Source organism: Taudactylus pleione, unplaced genomic scaffold (genome assembly GCF_031769625.1).
Source record: "Taudactylus pleione unplaced genomic scaffold, aTauple2 ptg000114l, whole genome shotgun sequence".
In the NCBI taxonomy this organism is placed as follows: Eukaryota; Metazoa; Chordata; class Amphibia; order Anura; family Myobatrachidae; genus Taudactylus; species Taudactylus pleione.
The window spans coordinates 6,551,095-6,572,186 of record NW_028284516.1 but is presented as its reverse complement, the minus strand read 5'-3'; the positions used below and the strand labels follow the sequence as shown (position 1 = coordinate 6,572,186).

The 21,092-nt window shown below is 46.6% G+C and overlaps 1 protein-coding gene across 1 annotated transcript in view; it reads right to left on the bottom strand.

Annotated features, from left to right (window-relative positions):
- Positions 1 to 21,092, bottom strand: part of LOC148524928 (cytochrome P450 2D20-like) — a 68,858-nt gene that overhangs the window by 12,646 nt on the left and 35,120 nt on the right. The window contains exons 4-5 of the mRNA XM_088471520.1: positions 16,470 to 16,630; positions 10,392 to 10,565 (exon numbers count right to left, since the gene is read on the bottom strand). Of these exons, the coding sequence (XP_088327646.1) occupies positions 10,392 to 10,565; positions 16,470 to 16,630 (335 nt within the window). The remainder of the gene's footprint in view (positions 1 to 10,391; positions 10,566 to 16,469; positions 16,631 to 21,092) is intronic.

Sequence of the window (21,092 nt, the reverse complement as noted above, 5' to 3'; positions counted from 1 at the left end):
TTTTTTTATAGCGCCAGGATATTCTGTTACACTTTACAATTGTTAATCCTTCTGCACTGTACTGAGTTAAACAGACAGGTGTTATGGTCCCCCTTTTCCAGAGTTGCTTGAAGCAATAGCCAAGATGGAGAGGCTACAGGTATCTTCTGTTCTGTAATATCTCCAAAACATAAGGATTGCTCTCCCCTCTTCTCGTCTAGAGACTCTGATTCAGAGACGGACGCTCTGAATCAGGGCGTTTTCTTTTTTTTTGGAGCGGCCTCCTGGCCGCTCGCATAGCTATGGGTTACCACCCGCAGCTATAGCAAGCGGCCAGGTTGATGGTCGCAATGGTCAAGACCATCGTGACCATCGGGCTTGCGACGAGACCCTTGTGGTAGGGTCTCGTGGCCGCAAGCCCCAGAGAGCTTCTGGCTCTAATAGAGCTGGAAGCTTTCCCACTGACATCACTGGTGATGTCAGTGGGGCCGCCCACAAATGGCAGGCATTCGCTTGGGAACGCCTCCGTTTGTGAAGCCACCCCCCCAGCCACGCCTACCAAACGGGGTGAGCTGTCAATCACCATCGACAGCTCGCCCCCTTTAATGCGAGACCCGGAGCGATGGAGCACCCGTCGCTAGCTGGGACTTGCACATGCGCAAGATGGAGCCGGCTCCGTTGTGCACATGCCCAGTGGGCAAACATCCACCCAGTTGCGAGCGCTCAGCGCTTGTGACCGGGTCTGAATCAGGCCCTCAGGTCATTTGGCATGCTTCCTGCCCTTGCTTTGGAAATGTCAGAAAGATCAATGGCACCATCTGTCCCTACAATCCACCCCTTTTCCTCTCTGAGCAGTTCCCTCTCTCTGGATCCCAACCTCCTTATCCAAGAGGGGAACAGACTGCTACTTTCCGGTCTCCCTGCACAGAATTAGCATTACAGTAACGTTCCAATCTCTCAATATATGTAGCCCAGACCTCTATAGTACTATCAAAAGCAGCTATTGTGCCAATATATCCTGACATTTTGCCTTTATGTCCCTTTTCCTCCCTTCCTTAGAGAAAGAGTGATATAACTCACGTGCCCCTTTATTCAGGCTAGGTGATGCTGGCAGTCTGCATGTGCTGCTCCTCTTGCACCTCACAATTGTGTCAGTCCACTGGTGCTCCGCTAATCACTGGAGCAATGCTGAAGAAGATTTTAATCCTCAACGCCAGTGTCTGCGACTTATACTTCAATAAGGGTTTCTTAATAACTTAGACACAGTGAGTGTGCATGCTTCTTACTGAAAAAGTGCAGGAAACCAAAGACGCAGAATAGAGATTCATACACTAACTAATACACACAAAAAATAACATCCATTGTAACCTTCCACCGGAATACATACACAGCAATGAGAACTATTGCCCTGATTCAGAGCTGGATGCTCTGACAGAGCGCTAGCTCTGAATCAGGGCCGGGCTATTTTTTTTTAGAACGGCCTCCTAGCCGCTCGCATAGCTGTGGGTGACCACCCACAGCTATAGCGAGTGGCCAGGAAGATGGTCGTGATGGTCTTGACCATCGGGCTTGTGACGAGACCCTTGTGGTAGGGTCTCGTTGCCGCAAGCCCCAGAGACATTTCGGCTCTAACAGAGCCGAAATCTCTCCCACTGACATCACTCGTGATGTCAGTGGGACTGCCCCCAAATGGAGGCGTTCACATGGGAACGCCTCCGTTTGGGCAGCCACTCCCCCGGCCCGCCGAACAAATGGGGCGAGCTGTCACTCAACATCGACAGCTCGCCCCCTTTGTTGCGAGACCCGGAGCGATGGAGTGCCCGTCGCTATCCGGGTCTAATGCATGCACACGACGGAACCGGCTCCTTCGTGCGCATGCGCACTGGCCCACCATCGACCCGGTTGCGAGCACACATCGCTTGCGACCGGGTCTGAATCAGGCCCTATATACACCACAAAGGCTGCTTGTTTGGGAGAGCTGAGCAGAGAAAATACTGCAAACTTGGGAGAGAAATCTCTATCTAAACTTGCTACTCGGGTGTTCTCGATCTGTTTCAACATCGCCCAACTCAAGTAGCGTTCCCGCTAGGCTGTTTTAGCAGGGCGCGGCGCCCTGCCCTCCTTCTGGAGGGCAAAAAGCACCCTGCCCTCCAGGAGGAGGGCAAAAAGTGCCCTGCCCTAACAGCCTGCGGGAGCCGTTCTCACCCGCGGGACGCAGTGTCCCGCGGGTGGAGAAACATGCGGTGACCCGGTCACCGCCGGAGAATAGACGCCAGGCGCATGCGCCCGGCATCTATTCTCCCTGTCTGCAGGGCTTGGGGGCTGCCCGGCGTGTCCGTAAGTGCCGGGCACGCCCCCAAGAGTTACGAAAAGGGGACGCGTCTAATAGACACGCCCCCTTTTCAGATGACCACGCCCCCTTGTCGGTCGCACGGGCATGCCCTCTCTAGCTCCGGCGCCCTGCCTCCCGCCGGAGCTAGAGGGAACACTACTCAAGCACAGCTAAACTCACTTCTTAGTAAATTTGAGAGTTTCAGGAGCATCAAATCACCCGATTTTGGCGATGCAAATCGAGTTTAAAAAAAAACAAACTCGATCAGACTTGATTCTTAGTAAATTTACCCCTACAGTAGGTCCCTGATTCAGAGTTGAATTCGAATGCCACCAGGGGGTAAAGTTACTAAAGTTCAATCTTGTTTTCTGTTTTATTTTGCATTCGATTTCGGTTCGATTTTTTATGAAAGGTTTTACTAAAGCCCAAATCGAAAGTCAAATTGAATAGAGAGATGAATTTGAAATGAAATCGAATTTAGGAAAAACATCGATGTTTTCACATAGAGGACAATAAGATCCCTTCATTCACTAACAGTCGATTTGTAAATCGAATAGAAAACAAACTCAAACTCAAACAGCAAATCCCCAAATGACTTGAAGAACTTCATGCATTAGTTTTCAGCATGAGCAGTTCGTTTTGACACAGATACATGCATACATCAGTGAGATGCCTGCATGTATCTTAATGTAAAAAGCTTAGTAAGAGTTAAAAACATTTTTTAAATGACGTGGGGTCCCCCCCCCCTAAAACAGAACCAGCCCCGGACTTTTCATAGCCAGTCCTGGTTGTCTAAGTACAGGGAAAAAAATGCGTACGGTTCCACTGTACTTAGTACAACCAGCACTGTGCTCTGAGAACCAGTCCTGGTTCTGGTATTACAGGGGAAAAATTTCGTAGTGTCCCCCTGAATTCTCCAGAACCAGCACTGGACCCTTTCTAGCGTGGGGCAGATGCCACAGCCAGGGAAGCCCTTTCACTGGGCCCCCCAGCCGCAGCATCAGCCCTGACCACTAGTCAGCCCAGGCCAGGGTTCCTTGGAGAGTTGGGGCCCCCCCTCAATTAAGGGGTCCCCCTCTCCAGGGCACCCCTAGCCTAGGCTGATAGCCCGGAGCTATCCCAGCCACGCCTGGGCAGTAGGTGGCAGGTTGATAGTGTAGGTGTAGTGTAAAAAAAATGAAGTATAAATATTGTCTTTACAGTAGAACTGCAGGTCCCAGCAAGCTTCCCCCACATGATGGTACTTGGGGAACGATGAGTACCAGTATGCGGGGCATTAAGGGCCCACTGGTACATGTAGTTCACCTGTAAATAATTTTTTTTTAGAAACGGAAGACACACACACCATGAAAATAAAGTTTTAATACATACATACACACTCACACATACTCACCTACAATTACCTGTACTTGTCCCCTTGTCCCTGTAGGCATCCATGGTCTTCTTAAAATAAAAAAACAAAAATCCCGATCCACGCGCTAAGTAACAATCAGGATGGTTGTTACTTCCCGAATGAAATGCTCAGATGCGGCTTCTTCCTTTGAAGGGTCATGTCTGATCGTTCATTGGCTGAGAGAGGTCAGCCCCCGCCTCTCAGCCAATGAACAGATCCCTCCATTGAAGTCAATGGAGAGCCACAGGGTTATTAAAGTTTACTCAGTGGTTCCCACCATTGACTTCAATGAAGGGAGTCGTCCATTGGCTGAGAGAGGTGGGGGCAGAGCTCTCTCAGCCAATGAACGCTCAGATATGGCTCTACAAAGCGTTTCATTTGGGAGATAATAACCATCCTGGTTGTTATTAGTTGCGGGTCTCGGATTTATTTGTTTTTTTATTTTTATTTTAAGAAGACCATGGATGCCTACTTTGGAATGAAGAGGACAGATCCACGCATAGGAGAAGGTGAGTATGTTTTTTTTTTACCACAGGTCTCTATGGATAGTCTACTGGAGAAGAGGACTGATGCTACAGGGATACATAGGTGAGTATGAGTACATGTGTGTGTACATGTGTTCGTGCAAGGGTCCGGTGCTGGTTCTGGAGATTACAGGGGGACCCTATGCATTTTTTCCCCCTGTAATGGATCTGAGCCCAGTGCTGGTTGTGTAAAGTACAGTGGAACCCTACGCAATTTTTTCCCTGTACTTACACAACCAGGACTGGCTATGAAAAGTCCGGGGCTGGTTCTGTTTTAGGGAGGGACCCCGCATCATTTTTTTTTTACATCTTTTTTTAAATCTATGGTAGTGAGGTCCAATTGCGCATATAAATTAGGGGTGTGCACCGGCCACTTTTCGTGTTTTGTGTTTTGGTTTTGGATCTGGATCTTTCTTCGTGTTTTGGATCTGGATTGGTTTTGCCAAAACCACCCTTCTGTGTTTTGGGTTCTGGGTTTTGTGTTTTGGATCTGTATTTTTTTTAAAAAAAAAGCATAAAAACAGCTAAAATCACAGAATTTGTGGGTTTTTCTGCTCCTATGCTATTATTAACCTCTAACACCTTAATTTCCATTCATTTCCAGTCTATTCTGAACACCTCACACCTCACAATAGTGTTTTTATGTCCAAAAGGTTGCAACGAGGTAGATGGATGACTATGCTAAGCGGCATGAGTGGGCGGCACAAACACGTGGCCCATCTAGGAGTGACACTGCAGTGGCAGACAGGATGGCAGTTTGAAAAACTAGGCCCCAAACAGTACATAATTCAAAGAAAAAAAAGAGGTGCAAGATGGAATTGTCCTTGGGCCCTCCCACCCACCCTTATGTTGTATAAACAGGACATGCACACTTTAACAAACCAATCATTTCAGCGCCAGGGTCTGCCACACGACTGTGGCTGAAATGATTGGTTCGTTTGGACCACACAAAACAAGCTGGCAATTAATCTGTGCCTGCACAAACTGGCTCTACGGAGGCAAGATGTCGTCCTCATCCTCTTCATCCACAGATTCCTCACCCTCTTCAGTGTTGTGTACATCCTCATCCTCACAGAGTATTAACTCATCCCCGCTGGAATCCACCACCACAGGTCCCTCTGTACGTTCTGGAGGCTGGTCTCCCTTCAAGAGATGATAATTCATTTTTATGAACATCATCTTCTCCACATTTTGTGGAAGCAACCTCCTACGCCTTTCGCTGACAAGGTTCCCGGCTGCACTAAACACTGTTTCGGAGTACACACTGGAGGGGGGGCAACTCAGGTAAAATAGAGCCAGTTTGTAAAGGGGCCTCCAAATTGCCTCTTTTTCCTGCCAGTACAGGTACGGACTGTCTGACATGCCTACTTGGATGCTGTCACTGATGTAATCCTCCACCATTCTGTCAATGGTGACAGTATCATATGCATTGACAATAGACATGTCAGAAATTGTTGCCAGGTCCTTCAGTCCGGACCAGATGTCCAAACTTGGTCCTTCCTGCCCTGCATCACCGCCAGCGGGTTGCTTAGGATACCTAAGTTTTTTCCTGGCAGCCCCAGTTGCGGGAGAAAATGAAGAAGGAGCTGTTGACGTGTCACGTTCCGCTTCAGCTGACAGTGTTTTCACCAGCAGGTCTTTGCACCTCTGCAGGCTTGTGTTGGCCAGAAAGAGAGACACCACATAGGCTTTAAACCTAGGATCGAGCACGGTGGCCAAAATGTAGTGGTCTGATTTCAACAGATTGACCACCCTGGAATCCTGGCAAAGCGAATGAAGGGCTTCATCCACAAGTCCCACATGCCGAGCGGAATCGCTCCATCTTAGCTCCTCCTTCACTTTCTCCAGCTGCTTCTGCAAAAGCCTGATGAGGGGAATGACCTGACTCAAGCTGGCAGTGTCTGAACTGACTTCACGTGTGGCAAGTTCGAAGGGCTGGAGAACCTTGCACAACACAGAAATCATTCTCCACTGTGCTTGAGTCAGGTGCATACCCCCTCCTTTGCCTATGTCATAGGTGGATGTATAGGCTTGAATGGCCTTTTGCTGCTCCTCCATCCTCTGAAGCATATAGAGGGTTGAGTTCCACCGCGTCACAACCTCTTGCTACAGGTGATGGCGGGGCAGGTTCAAGAGTGTTTGCTGGTGCTCCAGTCTTCGGCATGCAGTCGCTGAATGGCGAAAGTGGCAAGAAATTTTTTGGGCCACCCAAAGCGTCTCCTGCACGCCCCTGTCGCTTTTCAGAAAATTCTGCACCACCAAGTTTATTGTGTGAGCAAAACATGGGACATGCTGGAATTTGCCCAGATGTAATGCCCACACAATATTGGTGGCGTTGTCAGATATCACAAATCCCCAGGAGAGTCTAAGTGGGGTAAGCCACTGGTCGATGATTTTCTCTAAGAGGTTATCGGCGGTGTGCCTCTTACTGAAACCGGTGATACACAGCGTAGCCTGCCTTGGAACGAGCTGGCGTTTCTGAGATGCTGCTACTGGTGACGCTGCTGCTGTTGCTGTGTAAGTTGATACATCTACCCAGTGGGCTGTCACAGTCATATAGTCCTTAGTCTGCCCTGTTCCACTTGTCCACATGTCCGTGGTTAAGTGGACATTGGGTACAACCGCATTTTTCAGGACACTTTTTGTGACGTTTCTGTACAGTCTCGGTATCGCCTGCCTAGTGAAGTGGAATCTAGACGGGATTTGGAACCGGGGACACACTACCTCCATCAATTGTCTAAATTGTCTAAATCCCACTGCACTAATGGCGGATACCGGATGCACGTCTAACACCAACATAGCAGTCAAGGCCTCAGTTATACGTTTTGCTTCAGGATGACTGCTGTCGTACTTCATCCTCCTCGCTATGGACTGTTGGAGGGTCAATTGTTTAGTAAAAGTAGTGGTGTTCCTACTTCCTCTCTGGGATGATGAACGACTCCCAGCAGCAGCAACAGCAGCAGCGGCAGCAGGAGGCGTAGTAATGCAGGATCCTCTGGAGGAATCCCGGATAGGAGAGTCAGTCATGCCAGTGACATGGCCTGCAGGACTACTTCCGATCCTGACTAAGGAGGAAATTGACGAGGAGGGAGTTGATGCTGTGGTTTGCAGGCGCTTGAATACAACAGGACAACGGGATTTAGGTGTCCCTGGACTGCTTATGGTCTTAGCCAAAGTTTCTGAACTTGACAGTAACTTTTTATGAATGCGCTGCAGGTGCCGTATAAGGGAGGATGTTCCTAGGTGGTTAACGTCCCTACCCCTACTTATTTCACCTTTACATATGGTACATATGGCAAGACAGTTGTTGTCCGGATTTGGATAGAAATATTGCCAGACCAAAGAGGTGGAATGTTTGGTCTTCTGCCCAGGCATGACCGTGATGGGCTTTTTCATCCCACGGACAACAACTGTCTTCCCCGGAGCCTGATTTAAACAAACCACATCACCATCAGAATCCTCCTCGCCAACTTCCTCCTCAGCGCCAGCTACACCAGTATCCTCATCCTGTTGTACTTCAACAGTGACATCTTCAATTTGCATATCAGCAAGTGGACTGTGGGTGCTCCTTTCAGCACTTGCAGGGGGCATGCAAATGGTGGAAAGAGCCACCTCTTCCCGTCCAGTGCTGGGAAGGTCAGGCATAGCAACCGCCACCACACTTGGACTCTCCTTGGGGATTTGTGATATCTCCTTAGAACGCACAGTTCTTCGCTGTGCTTTTGCCAGCTTAACTCGTTTGATTTTTGTAGCGGGAGGAGGGCTTCCATCGTCATGTGAAGCTGAACCACTAGTCATGAACATAGGGAAAGACCTTAGCCATTCCTTGCCACTCCGTGTCGTAAATGGCATATTGGCAAGTTTACGCTTCTCTTCAGATGATTTAAATGTTTTTTTCAAGGTCATTTTCCTGAACTTTGTCATTTGGGATGGTATGTGCCCTCTACTATGACATTGGGCATCGGCCTTGGCAGACGACGTTGATGGCATGTTATCGTCTATGTCATGACTAGTGGCAGCAGCTTCAGCACTAGGAGGAAGTGGTTCTTGATCTTTCCCTATTTTATTTTTATCGGAGGACGTTTGGTCCTCCATTTAAGTTATATTGATATATACGTGCGGCTAAGGCGCACACAAACACAGAAAATATTTTTTTATTTTGTTTGGCGTGCCCTTTGGGGATTACAGCACCCTTTAATGGTCAAGCCAGCTGGCCCTTTACTTATGGGACACAGGCGCACGCTTGGCGCTGCTCCTTTGTTGATGCACGTGCAGCCACAGTGCACACAATTCACAAACACAGAAAATATTTTTTTATTTTGTTTGGAGTGTACTTTGGGGGTTACAGCACCCTTTAACGGACAAGCCAGCCGGCCCTTTACTTATGGGACACAGGCGCACGCTTGGCGCTGCTCCTTTGTTGATGCACGTGCAGCCACAGTGCACACAAGTCACAAACACAGAAAATATATATTTTTTTGTTTGGAGTGTACTTTGGGGGTTACAGCACCCTTTAATGGACAAGCCAGCCGGCCCTTTACTAATGGGACACAGGAGCACGCTTGGCGCTGCTCCTTTGTTGATGCACGTGCAGCCACAGTGCACACAAGTCACAAACACAGAAAAAATATATATTTTTTTGCACTTGGGGGGAGCACCCCTGATGGACAGAGCACCCCCTGGACAACACTACAGCACCCCTTTAGGACTGGGACACTGCACAGGACTTTGGAGTGGACACAGTCCCTATGGACAACTGACTGCACAACACAGTCCAGCCAGCCCCTATGGACTTTGAAGGAGTGGACACAGCCCCTATGGACAACAGCAGCACAGCGCAGCACAGCGCAAGCACAGCACAACACTACACTGCACTACACTACACTACACTACACAGCCCAGCCAGCCCTAACTCCCACCCTCCCTCTTCACTGTCCACAGCCGAGTGAGAAAATGGCGCCGACGCGGGTACCTTATATAGGATCCAAAACCCGCGAGACCCGGAAGGCGGGATGATGACGTTTTGCCTCGATTTCAGATCCGAGTCAGGCGGGAAAAGTCGAGCCTGACTCGGATCAGCCTCGGATCAGGGGGGCTCGGGGGGGTTCGGATTTCAGAAATCCGAACCCGCTCACCCCTAATATAAATGTGTGTTGTCTGTGTAAATGTGATAATTGAAGGCAAATACACTGTTGATTTCTCCAAATTGGATTATGTAAGCAGAAAAGAGTAGGGGCCCACCTGACCTTTGAGATACAACTACAGAGAGACTTAATACACACTTGGAATGGCTATTGATCGGTTTGGCCACATATCTCACCTTATGGAGGGTGCACCAAGCAACCAGATATTTACTAGCTCCATTCTCCTTGTGTCCAGACATATACAGTATAACCAGTGGCGTCACAAGGGGGATGCGGGGCGCACCCGGGTGTCATCCCCCTCAGTGACAGGAGCCGGGTGCTGCACTTTGCTCCTCACACAGTGAGGGAGCCGCCACTTTAGACAGGCTGGTCCCCGGGGGCAGACCGCACCTCCGCCACCCCTGGTGAGAGAAAAACAGGGCTTGGACCATGAGGCCACACACCTGTGTGAGGCCACGCCCCTTCTCCCCAGTGCACAGCTCTGCCACGCAAACTGCGAACCCAGCCATCACTACTCCCCGCACCGGGTGTCTAATGAGGTAGGGATGCCACTGAGTATAACTATTAGACCATGTCTTCCATATTCGTCTGCCCGAAGCAAACCTCCCTTCATCTAAACATAAAGTTTTGTTTAGTATTCATACTCATGATTATTATTATATGTTTAGGTGAAGTATATAGTACAGTATATAGTACAGTATTTTTGCATGAAAAAAAAAGCACAGAAAAGTTTAAATCCCTTAGGAGAGGGTTCAATGTGATTGTGGCTATTGTTTGATCACTTGTCCAAGATGTGGTTTGAATTTCACATACAGAGTAGTGTTTTATGTAACTACCACAATTTAAAGTTACAGTACCTGACATACAAAGGGATAAACAGTGGCAATTATAATAGCATCTAATTCTCCCCCACTAATGTACGAGAGTTAATAAACACAAATGTTATTTCAAAAAAGTCTGTTTCAGAGTTTTACTCTATTAATGGATCCAACACTAAAAGTGTAGAAAAGTTCTCTTACCTTTTCAATTTCCTCAAAAAATACATCAATGAAGTCTCTCCTGATGGCAGGATCCCAAGTCTGTCTGTGTTTCTGGATGATTGCTTCTAGGAAGTCTAGGTAAGTACGCTGGATTGTGAAGAGCTTTTGATGTGGTCCAGGCATCTTCATGAGCCAAGGAAAAAGTTTGTAGAGCTGAAAGAAAAATGATTCATACAGGGATAGTAAGGTGAGATAAAGTTCTCAGAAGGAGGAATTATTTAAACAAGTTGGATGTATGGACTATCTTCTATACAGAGATGGATTTCATGGTGACATTTATCTACTCCCTGGATATTTCATTATCTGTTTTGACCCCCTGTTACTTAATGTCTTTCTGCCAATTCATGTTGGATTTCCTTACGCCATCTTAAAATCATTCTTCCAGAAAATTAGCTAATAATCTTCACACCAGTCAATAGAAGCTACCTATTTCTGTTGATAACAGAACAATAAACCCTGCCCCACATAGTCGCTGACTAGGTGTCATCCTTCACTCCAAACTGTCCTTTGTACCCCACATGCAATATGTATCCAGATCTTGTTAAAAAAAACATATTGTCATGGACCCAGTTCCAAGGAACTTCAATCTTTAACCACTGTCCGTAACTTTGTCATAATCAACACTCTTTAGATCCTGCGTGACGTGAGTCTGACACAGAGTTAAAAAAAAGAACCACCACCTAGTTTGTCTACAGAAATGAATACACTCCTTAGTGTCTCTCTGACTCACTATTAATTTGCCAAATATAACTGCCACCACAGAAAAAGGATTTCAGGAGTGAAACACTCAAATTAGGAAGTTTCTGATCTCCCTACACAATTATAACTAAGTCCCAGGTTTCACTACCCAAATAATAGTACAGATATGTAGCATGGGTAGATCCAATCAACAGGCAAAGTGGATCCAACAAGAATCACAGAGACCAATCTTCTTAAATGGAGTTTAATGTGAGAAATATACAATACTTAAAGTATATACAAAAACAATAAGAATGACATACAAAGATAGTCTTAAGTAAATAATTTTCTCTAAACCAAAAGGAAACATTAATAGGACAGTAACACTTACTTGAATCTGCTTGCTGTGAGATGCAAAAGAAGATGGAGCAATTCCCAATATCAGATTTACTCCCAAGAAATGTAAAAAGTTTCAGAGTACTACATGGTATCTTTTGCCTACCTGGGCTGTCATATAGCCTCCCTTCTGATGGCTCATTGGTTTGTGTCCAGAGCATGCTGTAACTTAGGTATTGAGGAATGACACTACCCAGAAGTGGTGAGAAGAGCAAGCCTGGAATGTATAAGACTCCATAATTTCACCATTATCTGTCAAGTGGATCATTACCTTGCAGTCACAATGGGCTATACATAAAGCCCCCTTGCAATGATGACGCTGTCTGTGACCTCCAAAGTGACTGTCGAAATCACTCCCCAGAATGCCGTATGAACTGTACTTTGAGGTGCATGTGCTAGAGACTAAATTGTGGAAACCTTTGCCCATTCTGAGCACTATGTGGCTTATGTGCAGATATCAGCTGAAGCAGGGGTATTGATGATCAGTCCCCCCTACCCATGCTCTGCCCCATTCTGTAAGATGGAGGCGAGACAAGTGCTTGGGGAGAGGGTAATGTCACACCAGGGGGGTGATATTTTAGTACAAGGACATGGGTGTAGCAGGGGGAGGTGGGTAGTGCACAACCTAAGAATTAGTGGCCATGGGAGAGAGTTAGATTATACATATATTTATACTGACACATGGGGAGGGGGTAGTGCCTTTGTGGTGGTCTATGGACACTGCTGGCTGGGGGTATAATGCCACTAGGTATCTATTACAGCTAGGGAAGTGGGGGATAATGCCACTGGGGGGGATAAAGTGGGAGTTTTATTGCCACTTGGGGTTGGGAGGTGCTATTACAATGGAAAAGGAGGGATGCAGGACAGCCCCTATGCTTTTTTTCAATAAAATATTTAAATCCATTTTTATAAAAAATACATTCTAAACTTAATTAAATAAAAAAAAAATGTTTTTGGGGAAAAAATAAACCAGTTATGTGATTAATTAATAGATCTCTCATCAACTCCACAGTCTGATCCCTAAATTTTGCTAATTATAGCAAACACATAGAAACTAAAAACAAAAATAATCCTAAATAACATATTCAAAACAGGAATAATAGTCTCTGTAGTTAAATGTTCTTTTCAGTAGTTCATTTTATATAATTATCATAAAGTTTAAAAGCTTTATTGGTATATCTATTAACACTATAGGACAGATGTACTAAGCCTTGGAGAGTTATAAAGTGGAGAGAGATAACTACCAACCAATCATCTCCTAACTGTAGGAGCAGATTGGCTGGTACTTTATCTATCTCCACGGCTTAGTACATCTCCCCCCTTATCTTTATTAACTTCACTCTATGGGTCTCAACACTTTTCATCAGCTGTTTTTGCATTCTGCTGCCAGTTAACTCCACCTAGGGCTATTTGCACATAGTATAATGAGGGCCAACTGGTTGGCCACACCTCTCTGTGTACTGGCTACACCTACATTGGCAGATGGTCAAATTCTTTCAGTGGGCCCCCACCATTACATGCCCTTGGTGGGTCTTTCATGCCCAGTCTTACAGTTCCAAAACCAATATAAATACTTAGGGGTAAATTTACTAACAAGGGAGTTCTATTAAGAAGTGATGATGCCCATAGCAACCAATCAGATTCCAGGTATTATCTTCTAGAAGGTGCTAAATAAATGAGAAGTAGAATCTGATTGGTTGCTATGGGCAACATCACTTCTTAATAGAATTCCCTTCTTAGTAAATTTACCCCTTATACTGTACTAACATACAAAACCATTCTAAAACTACAGTTGCATACATATCTTCACTTGTCTCACAATATCTCCCAACATCAAGGATGCTTGATAATAGGAAGCACACTGCTTTTGATGGCATCCCGGTGTATTGCTCTGGATCAGCGGATGTTGCCGTAGCAATACTGGTTTGGTGGCCCTGGCTGTGAACTTGAGCATAATATGACGTCCCCTGAGACAGTGCTTTAGACTGATGGAAAGAGCCAGCCTGAGGTGCTGCAATACCAGCATATGGAACTAGGCAATTAACAGAGCAGAGCAGGTATGTGCAAGCCTTAACGCGTTTCACCAAAACCAACAGCTTTTTCAGAAGTGCAAGTACATTTTTATTCTGTTATTAATATTGTTATATTAAATACTTACAGGAGATTTTCATGCTAGACCTGCACAAGGAATTAATTTTCTTGTGCTATGAATCACGCATAATCTCTAAATTTAAAAACTTTCATGAAAACTCACCTCTTTAGGCAAACTTATTAAATTCCTAATTTATTACTGTGTTTGCTCCCAATCACAGAATGTACTGGTGCTATATAGACAAATGTAAATAAATAATATGTGATGCTGTGGACATTTCAGCCAGTCTGTCATGTCTATTCTAGAGATGAGCAGGTCCGGTTCCAACCCACCCAAACAATTCCGAGTCGGATCCAAGACCGGCTCGGGTTTTCCCACCTGATTCAGATCTCAAAACGAGGCAAAACGTCATCCTCCTGCTGTTGGATTCTCATGGGTTTTGTATTATATAGAGGTTCCCGTGATAGGCACAATTTTCACTCCGGCTGTGGAGAGAGAAGCTAGCAGACGTGTAGTCACTGTCAGTCACTCAGTGTGTGTGTCCAGTCGGGGTCTTGGGCTGAAGGCTGCTGCTGTGTTGGGATCGGTGTGAATGACCACCGGATGTGAGGCTGGTGGTTGAAATCCCGACGCCGACAACCCGAACAGCACAAATCCCAACAGGGCAGGTTAGTATGCTATCCCTACCCCACTCCCCTCCAACCCTAACCCTCCCTTAGGGGTGCATAACCCTAAAATCCCCCCCTAGTGCCTAACCCTAACCTACCCCCAGGAGTGCCTAAACCTAACCCCCCCTCCCCGCATCCTAATCCTAACCCTCCCGGGGGGTGTCTAACCCTAACCTCCCCCCGGTAGTGCCTAACTCCCCCTTCACCTAGCCTAACCCTAACCCTGCCAGGGGGGAGCCTATCCCTAAGTCCCCCCGGGAGCCCCTAAACCTAACCCTCCTCCTCCGCGGCTGTCCCCTTGTCCCCTCGCGACGCCCAGCTTACCTTCGTTCGGTATGCCGGGCGTCGGGACTTCGGTGGGTGGATAATGATAGGCATCGGATTTCGAAGCCTATCATTACACCCATGCCGGGATTACACACTCGGGAAGCCGGCGGTTGGCATTTCGACCGCCGGCTTCTTGACAACATACTGCTGTGTTGTCCATAAAGGGGCTTAGGCTGCAGTATATAAAGGTGGGCTTCAATCAGTGGGTGCTGCAGCTTCTGTGTCACTTGTCCTGTCAATTAACTGTGGCTGCTGCTGCTGTGTTGTCCTGTCCATCAGGCTAGGGCTGCAGTCTATAAAGGGGTGCAGTGTTGTCAAAGGGGTCAATTAGAGGTGCTCTTCCCCAGTGTAAAAAAAATAAAAGTGCTTTTTTTCTTTCTTTTTTTTGTGTGTGTGCGTTAGCAGCTTAGCTATTATTTTTCGGTGACACTGCCATAGTTTATCGTTCACGTATTAGTGACTCTGCAGGTGGTCTGTCCGCACCCGGCAGGGGTGCGTTGTTATCCATAAAGAAGGGGTACTGTCTGTGTTGTTCATGAAGGGGCTGCTGCCTCATTCAGGGGTGCTCTTCCCCAGTGTAAAAAAAATAAAAGTGAAATAAAATTAATATTATCAATCCACAAAAAAAAAAGATTTTTTTTTTTGTGTGAGTGGTTTATCAACTTAGCTGCGCTATTATTGTTTGGTGACACTGCCGGCCAGACCGCAGTTTATCGTCCATTTATTTGTGACTCTGCACTGCAGGTGGTCTGTCCGCACTCAGCAGGAGTGCTTTCTTGTCCATAAAAAATGGGTGCTGTCTGTGTTATTCATCAAGGGGCTGCTGCCTCATTCAGGGGTGCTTTTCCCCAGTATAAAAAAAATAAAAGTGCTTTTTTTGTGTGTGTGCATTAGCAACTTAGCTGCGCTATTATTGTTTGGTGACTCTGCCGGTTAGACCACAGTTTATCGTCCACATATTTGTGACTCTGCAGGTGGTCGGAGAATTACAGGCTGCTTTCCTCTGATGTAAACAGCAAGTCTTGGTCCCATTATTCCTAACAACCTCCCTGAGTACAAAGTAAACATCTGTTTACAGTACGTTCTAGCAGCACCTCCACCAGCAAGGCCACTTCATTTCTATTAGATGTATAAAAATTATAAAACCTCCTCCAAATCAAAGATGTCTCTTAGGAACTGAAGAACTTGATCCTAGATTGATCTTCCTTCATAATGTTTTTAAGAATCAAAACATTAACATAAATAAATTAAAAATGTATCAATCCTTCCGTCCTTTCCCTGTCTTCAGTCCATAGACATATTCCAACTTTGTCGAGCCTCTGACCTAGTTAAGGAAAACATTCTTCGTTTTTAAACTTCCCAGGGGTCGTATAGTTTATTAAACTGCCATCCTGTCTACCACTGCAATGCCACTCTGTGCATTTTGTTGGAAGCTGAACTGCCAGATGTTAGTGCTGCCAACTGCTGTCGCTTAGCTTAGTCAGCCAGCTAGCTGGATGCAACCTTTTGGCCTAAATTAGATTAAATCAATATAGTGAGCTGTGAGGTGGTCAAAACTGACTGGAAATGCTGGAAATAAATGTTATTGAGGTTAATAATACTGTAGGAACAAAATAGGCCCAAATTATGTTATTTTAGTTTTTTTATGATTTTTTTAGAAAAAATACAGATCCAAAACCAAAATATGCAAGGGGCGATTTTGGCAAAACCAAATCCAGATCCAAAACACAAGGAGACACAGATCCAAAACCAAAACATGGGGGTCGGCGCACATCCCTAGTCTATTCACTGTTTACACCCTAAAGTTCAGGAGATACAATTAATATAATAGTCCTCTGATGGTAGATGAATGCATATAAAAGTAAAGATAGATGACAGAAATAATGATTTAATCACCTGAGTAATGGGTTCTGTTTCCAGCTCAAACATTTTTCTCAACAGACAAATCATCCTCTGAAATGATGAATCAGTGTAATCGAATCGTTCACCGAAAATAATGGAACATATGACGTTGCTAACTGCATTATTTAGCACCATAAATGGGTCAAATGGACGTCCTGAAGAAATAAAGACATGAAGTTATGAGGATATCTTCACAAATATAAGTAGCCCTTTTGTATATCAAAGAAGAATCTTTGAGACCTTCATCACATAATGAACAGGTGTCTTTACCCTCTCCATTCACAGAGTCACACAGTCACGCCTGCTTGAATGTCACAATTGTAGTAATGTACGCTTAGCGAAAGGCCTTTTACCACATTGCTTCTGCATTGCATTTACTTTCATATTTTCTGGATCAGACATACGGTACATTTTTTTTGTGTCAAATGTCTTATATACAGTAGAGAGCTATATGAGGTTGAAATATATACAAATTCATAAAGTCCAGATGTTCATTCTGTAACTTCTAGAATAGATCTAGAATATGAAAATGTAACCTCAAAAAGGGAAAGAAATTCCTTCTTGACCCAATGCCTGACAATCAGGTTACTATTTATCCTGATCAATCAGCTCAACTGTTTTTTTTTTTTCAATCTATCCAATGACCCTTTCATCAATATCTCCTCTGCAGCCAATTCCATAGTATAACTACCCTTTTGGTGACATAGCTCTTTCTATGGGGCAGATTCAATTATCCGCTGTGTTTACTGCCTGGGTAAAGCTCCAGAGTTATTCAATTATTATTTAATTTTTGCGCTGTAGACTCACGGGTAACACAGGTTAATCTTGTTAGGGTTAGTAGGGATAATTACCCAAGAGCTTAGTCCAGCACAGTCTTGAGGACTGAGATGTAACCAGAAGTGGCCTGTGGGCCTAATGACAAGATGCAGCCTTTGGGCTGAGTTACAGTCTGAGAGTTGTGTGGCAGCTTCTGGGCTGAGTAGCAGCCTTGGGGGCTGGTAACCTTGGCAAGATGCAGCGTTTGGGCCGGGATGCAGCCTTTGGACTGAGGGCCTGATTCAGAGCCGGACGCTCTGACCAGAGCGCTCGCTCTGAATCAGGGCCCTCCTACCTAAACTTGGAGCGGCCTCTTGGAAGCTAGCATAGCTGTGGGTTACCACCCACAGCTTATGCGAGCGTCCATGATGATGGTAGCGATGGTCAAGACCATCGCGACCATCGGGCTTGCGACGAGACCCTGCGGTAGGGTCTCGCTGCCGCAAGCCCTGGAGTGATTTTGGCTCTATCAGAGCCAAAATCACTCCCACTGACATCACTAGTGATGTCAGTGGGGCCGGACCCAGACGGTAGGCGTTCCCATGGGAACGCCTCCGTCTGGCAGCCACGCCCCCGGCATGCCCACCAAAGGGGGCATGCTGTCACTCACCATCGACAGCATACCCCCTTTGGTGTGAGACCCCGAGCGATGGCTATCCCATCGCTCGCCGGGTCTCGCGCATGCGCACGATGGAGCTCCCTCCTTCGTGTGCAAGCGCATTTGGGTACCATCGACCCGCTTGCGAGAGTCCTGCGCTCATGAGCGGGTCTGAATGAGACCCTGACTTGCAGCCTATAAGCTGTGTAGCAGCCTTGAGGGCTGGTAACCTTGGCCAGGTGCGGCCTTTGGGCTGTGTAGCAGCCTTGAGGGCTGGTAGCCTTGGCTTGATGTGGCCTTTGGGCCGAGATGCAGCCTTTGGGCTGAGTAGCAGCCTTTAGGCTGTGTAGCAGCCTTGAGGGCAGATAGACTTGGCAGGATGACGCTGAGGTGGTAAACTTGACTTGATGTGGCCTTTGAGCCAAGAAGCAGCCTTTGGGCTGAGTAGTAGCAGCCTTGAGGGCTGGTAACCTTGGCTTGATGTGGCCTTTGTGCCAAGGAGCAGCCTTTAGGCTGAGGAGCAGCCTTGAGGGCAGATAGACTTGGCAGGATGACACTGAGGTGCGTTACGTGCCACCGGGATGATACTAGCGGCAGTACACAAGATTGCGTACACAGGACGCTGAGGTGCGCTAAGTGCTGCTGGGATGACACTTGCAGCAGTTACACAAGATTGTGTACACAGGACGCTGAGGTGCGCTTAGTGCCGCCGGGGTGACACTTGCGGCAGTACACAAGATTGTGTACACAGAACGCTGAGGTGCGCCTAGTGCCGCCAGGATGACACTATCGGCAGTACACACAATTGCGCACACTGGAGTGTAACCTGTGCTGCCGGGTTGACACAAGCTGCTGGATGCTGGGTTGCGTACTCTGGACACTCAGTACGGTCTGTGCCGCCTGGATGACACAAACGGCAGAGAGTGGTAATGCAGACCATGCCACCTGGATGACACGAGCGGCAGGTAGTACAAATGCGGACCGTGCCGTCTGGATGACACAAACGGCAGGAACATAAAGAATAACTGGATACTGGGAACTCGACTGAATACAGGAGACAATGCCAGAACGGAAACATGAGAATGCTATCACCGGCATCGGAACAGCGTTCACACAGGGAGGAAATAGAAACAGGAACCAATCAAATTCAATCCCAGCATGACTGACAGGAGGTAGGAAGAGTTTCAGTGAACATTCGTCCGGCGTTCACCTCGTCCTGAGGACGCAGTTCGGTGGCTTGTGACAGTACCCCGCTCCCCCTTGACAAGGGGTTAATGAACCCCTAGACCCTCGTTTGCCAGGAAAGTCCTCAAAGAATTTTCTCTTCAGGGTAGGAGCATGTAACGACCTTTCAGGAATCCAAGAACGTTCCTCTGGTCCATACCCTTTCCAATGCACAAGAAACTGAAGACCACTCTAGAAATTCTGGAGTCCAAGATCTTTTCAAGGATAAATTCCCAGCGCCCCTGGACAAGCACTGGTGGAGGTCTAACTGAATGCCTAGGAGAAAACCTGGTGAGAGGAAAACCAGATTCAGAAGAGAAAAATAAAAAGTATTATTAATTTTGAGAGTCCGGGGTAACTCCAGATGGAAAGCCACAGGATTCACTTGAAAAAGAATCCTGAACGGGCCGATGAACTTGGGTCCCAACTTTTGGGACCTCTGATGTAGGTTAATGTTTCTGGCAGACAGCCAGACCAAATCCCCCACTTTGAGACCACAGGGCCTACGATGCCTGTCTGCCCAGATCTTGGAACGACCAGAAGCCTGAAGAAGGGACTGATGCACTTTCTTCCAAACTAAATGTAACCTGGAAACAGACGAAGGAGAAGGAGTGGTGGAAGCTGAAGTTTCAAAAGAATTACTGCTTGGATGAGTCCCTGAGTTGCAGAAGAAGGAGACACTGAGGAGGTGGAGTGGCAGGAGTTGTTGTAGGCAAACTCAGCGAACAGCAACAGAGACACTCAGTTGTTTTGACACTTGGAAATAAAGCAACGGAGGTACTGTTCAAGAGTTTGCTTGACCTGCTCCATCTTCTCCATTGAACTGTAGGTGATACCCTGATGACAGACTGATATTAATGCCAAGTTCAGCACAAAAGCACCTCCAGAACAGTGCAATGAAGTACCACAGTCAGAAACGATGTCTACTGGAAGTCCATGAGGTCTAAAAATATGTTGGACAAAAAGAACCGCCAGTTCTTTGGGTGAAGGCAACTTGCTGAAAGGAACAAAATGTACCATTTTGGAGAAACGTTCCACAATGGTCCGGATGACCGTGCAGCGGGAAGATGATGGTAGATCAACCACGAAATCCATTGCAGTCTGAGAGGAGTTGGTAATGGACACAACAGACCAGAAGGAGTGGTACAGAGCATCTTGTTTCTAGAGCAGACCTCACAAGTTGCCACATGAACGTCATGAGACATGGACTGCTACCAGACAGAGCGAGAAAGCAGTTTAAGTGTCTTGGAAATGCCTGCATACCCAACAGCTTTGGATGAGTGGAACTCCTTAAGGACTGCATTATGAGACTTCTACGGAGCAAAAATTAATCCTGGAGGCATCTCAGGAAGAGCTTCAGACTGGTACTGCTCCAGGGAGTCTGCCAAGGTTCTTGTCAAGGCCAAATGATTTCGAGAAGAAGGGATGATGGTTTCTTCTCCAACAGTGGAACCATGGTCAAGAGAAAAACTACGGGAAGGGCATCCGCCTTCAAATTCTTAGTCCCAGGTTGAAAGGAGATGGTAAAGTTAAAGCATGTGTAGAATCGGGGCCCATCATGCCTGTCAAGCATTCAGTCTTTTGGCAGACTCAATATAGGCCTGATTTTTATGATCCGTCAGTACAGAAACAACATGGTTAGCCCCCTCTAACCAGTGTCGCCAATCCTCAAATGCCCACTTTATGGCCAGAAGTTCCCGGTCGCCCACATCATAATTTCTCTCCGCAGACTGAAATTTCTGAGAGAAAAAGGTGCTTGGATGTAATTTATTGTCCTGCAAATCTATCTGGGAAGGAATGGCCCTTACTCCAACTTCAGAGGTGTCCACTTCCACCACAAAGGAAAGGTCGGGATTAGGATGTCGGAGGACAGGAGCAGATACAATCGCCGTCTTGAGACAATTGAAAGCATGAACAGCTCTGGAAGACCAATTACCAACATCCGCCCCTTTCTTGGTCAGATCCACAATGGTAGAGAC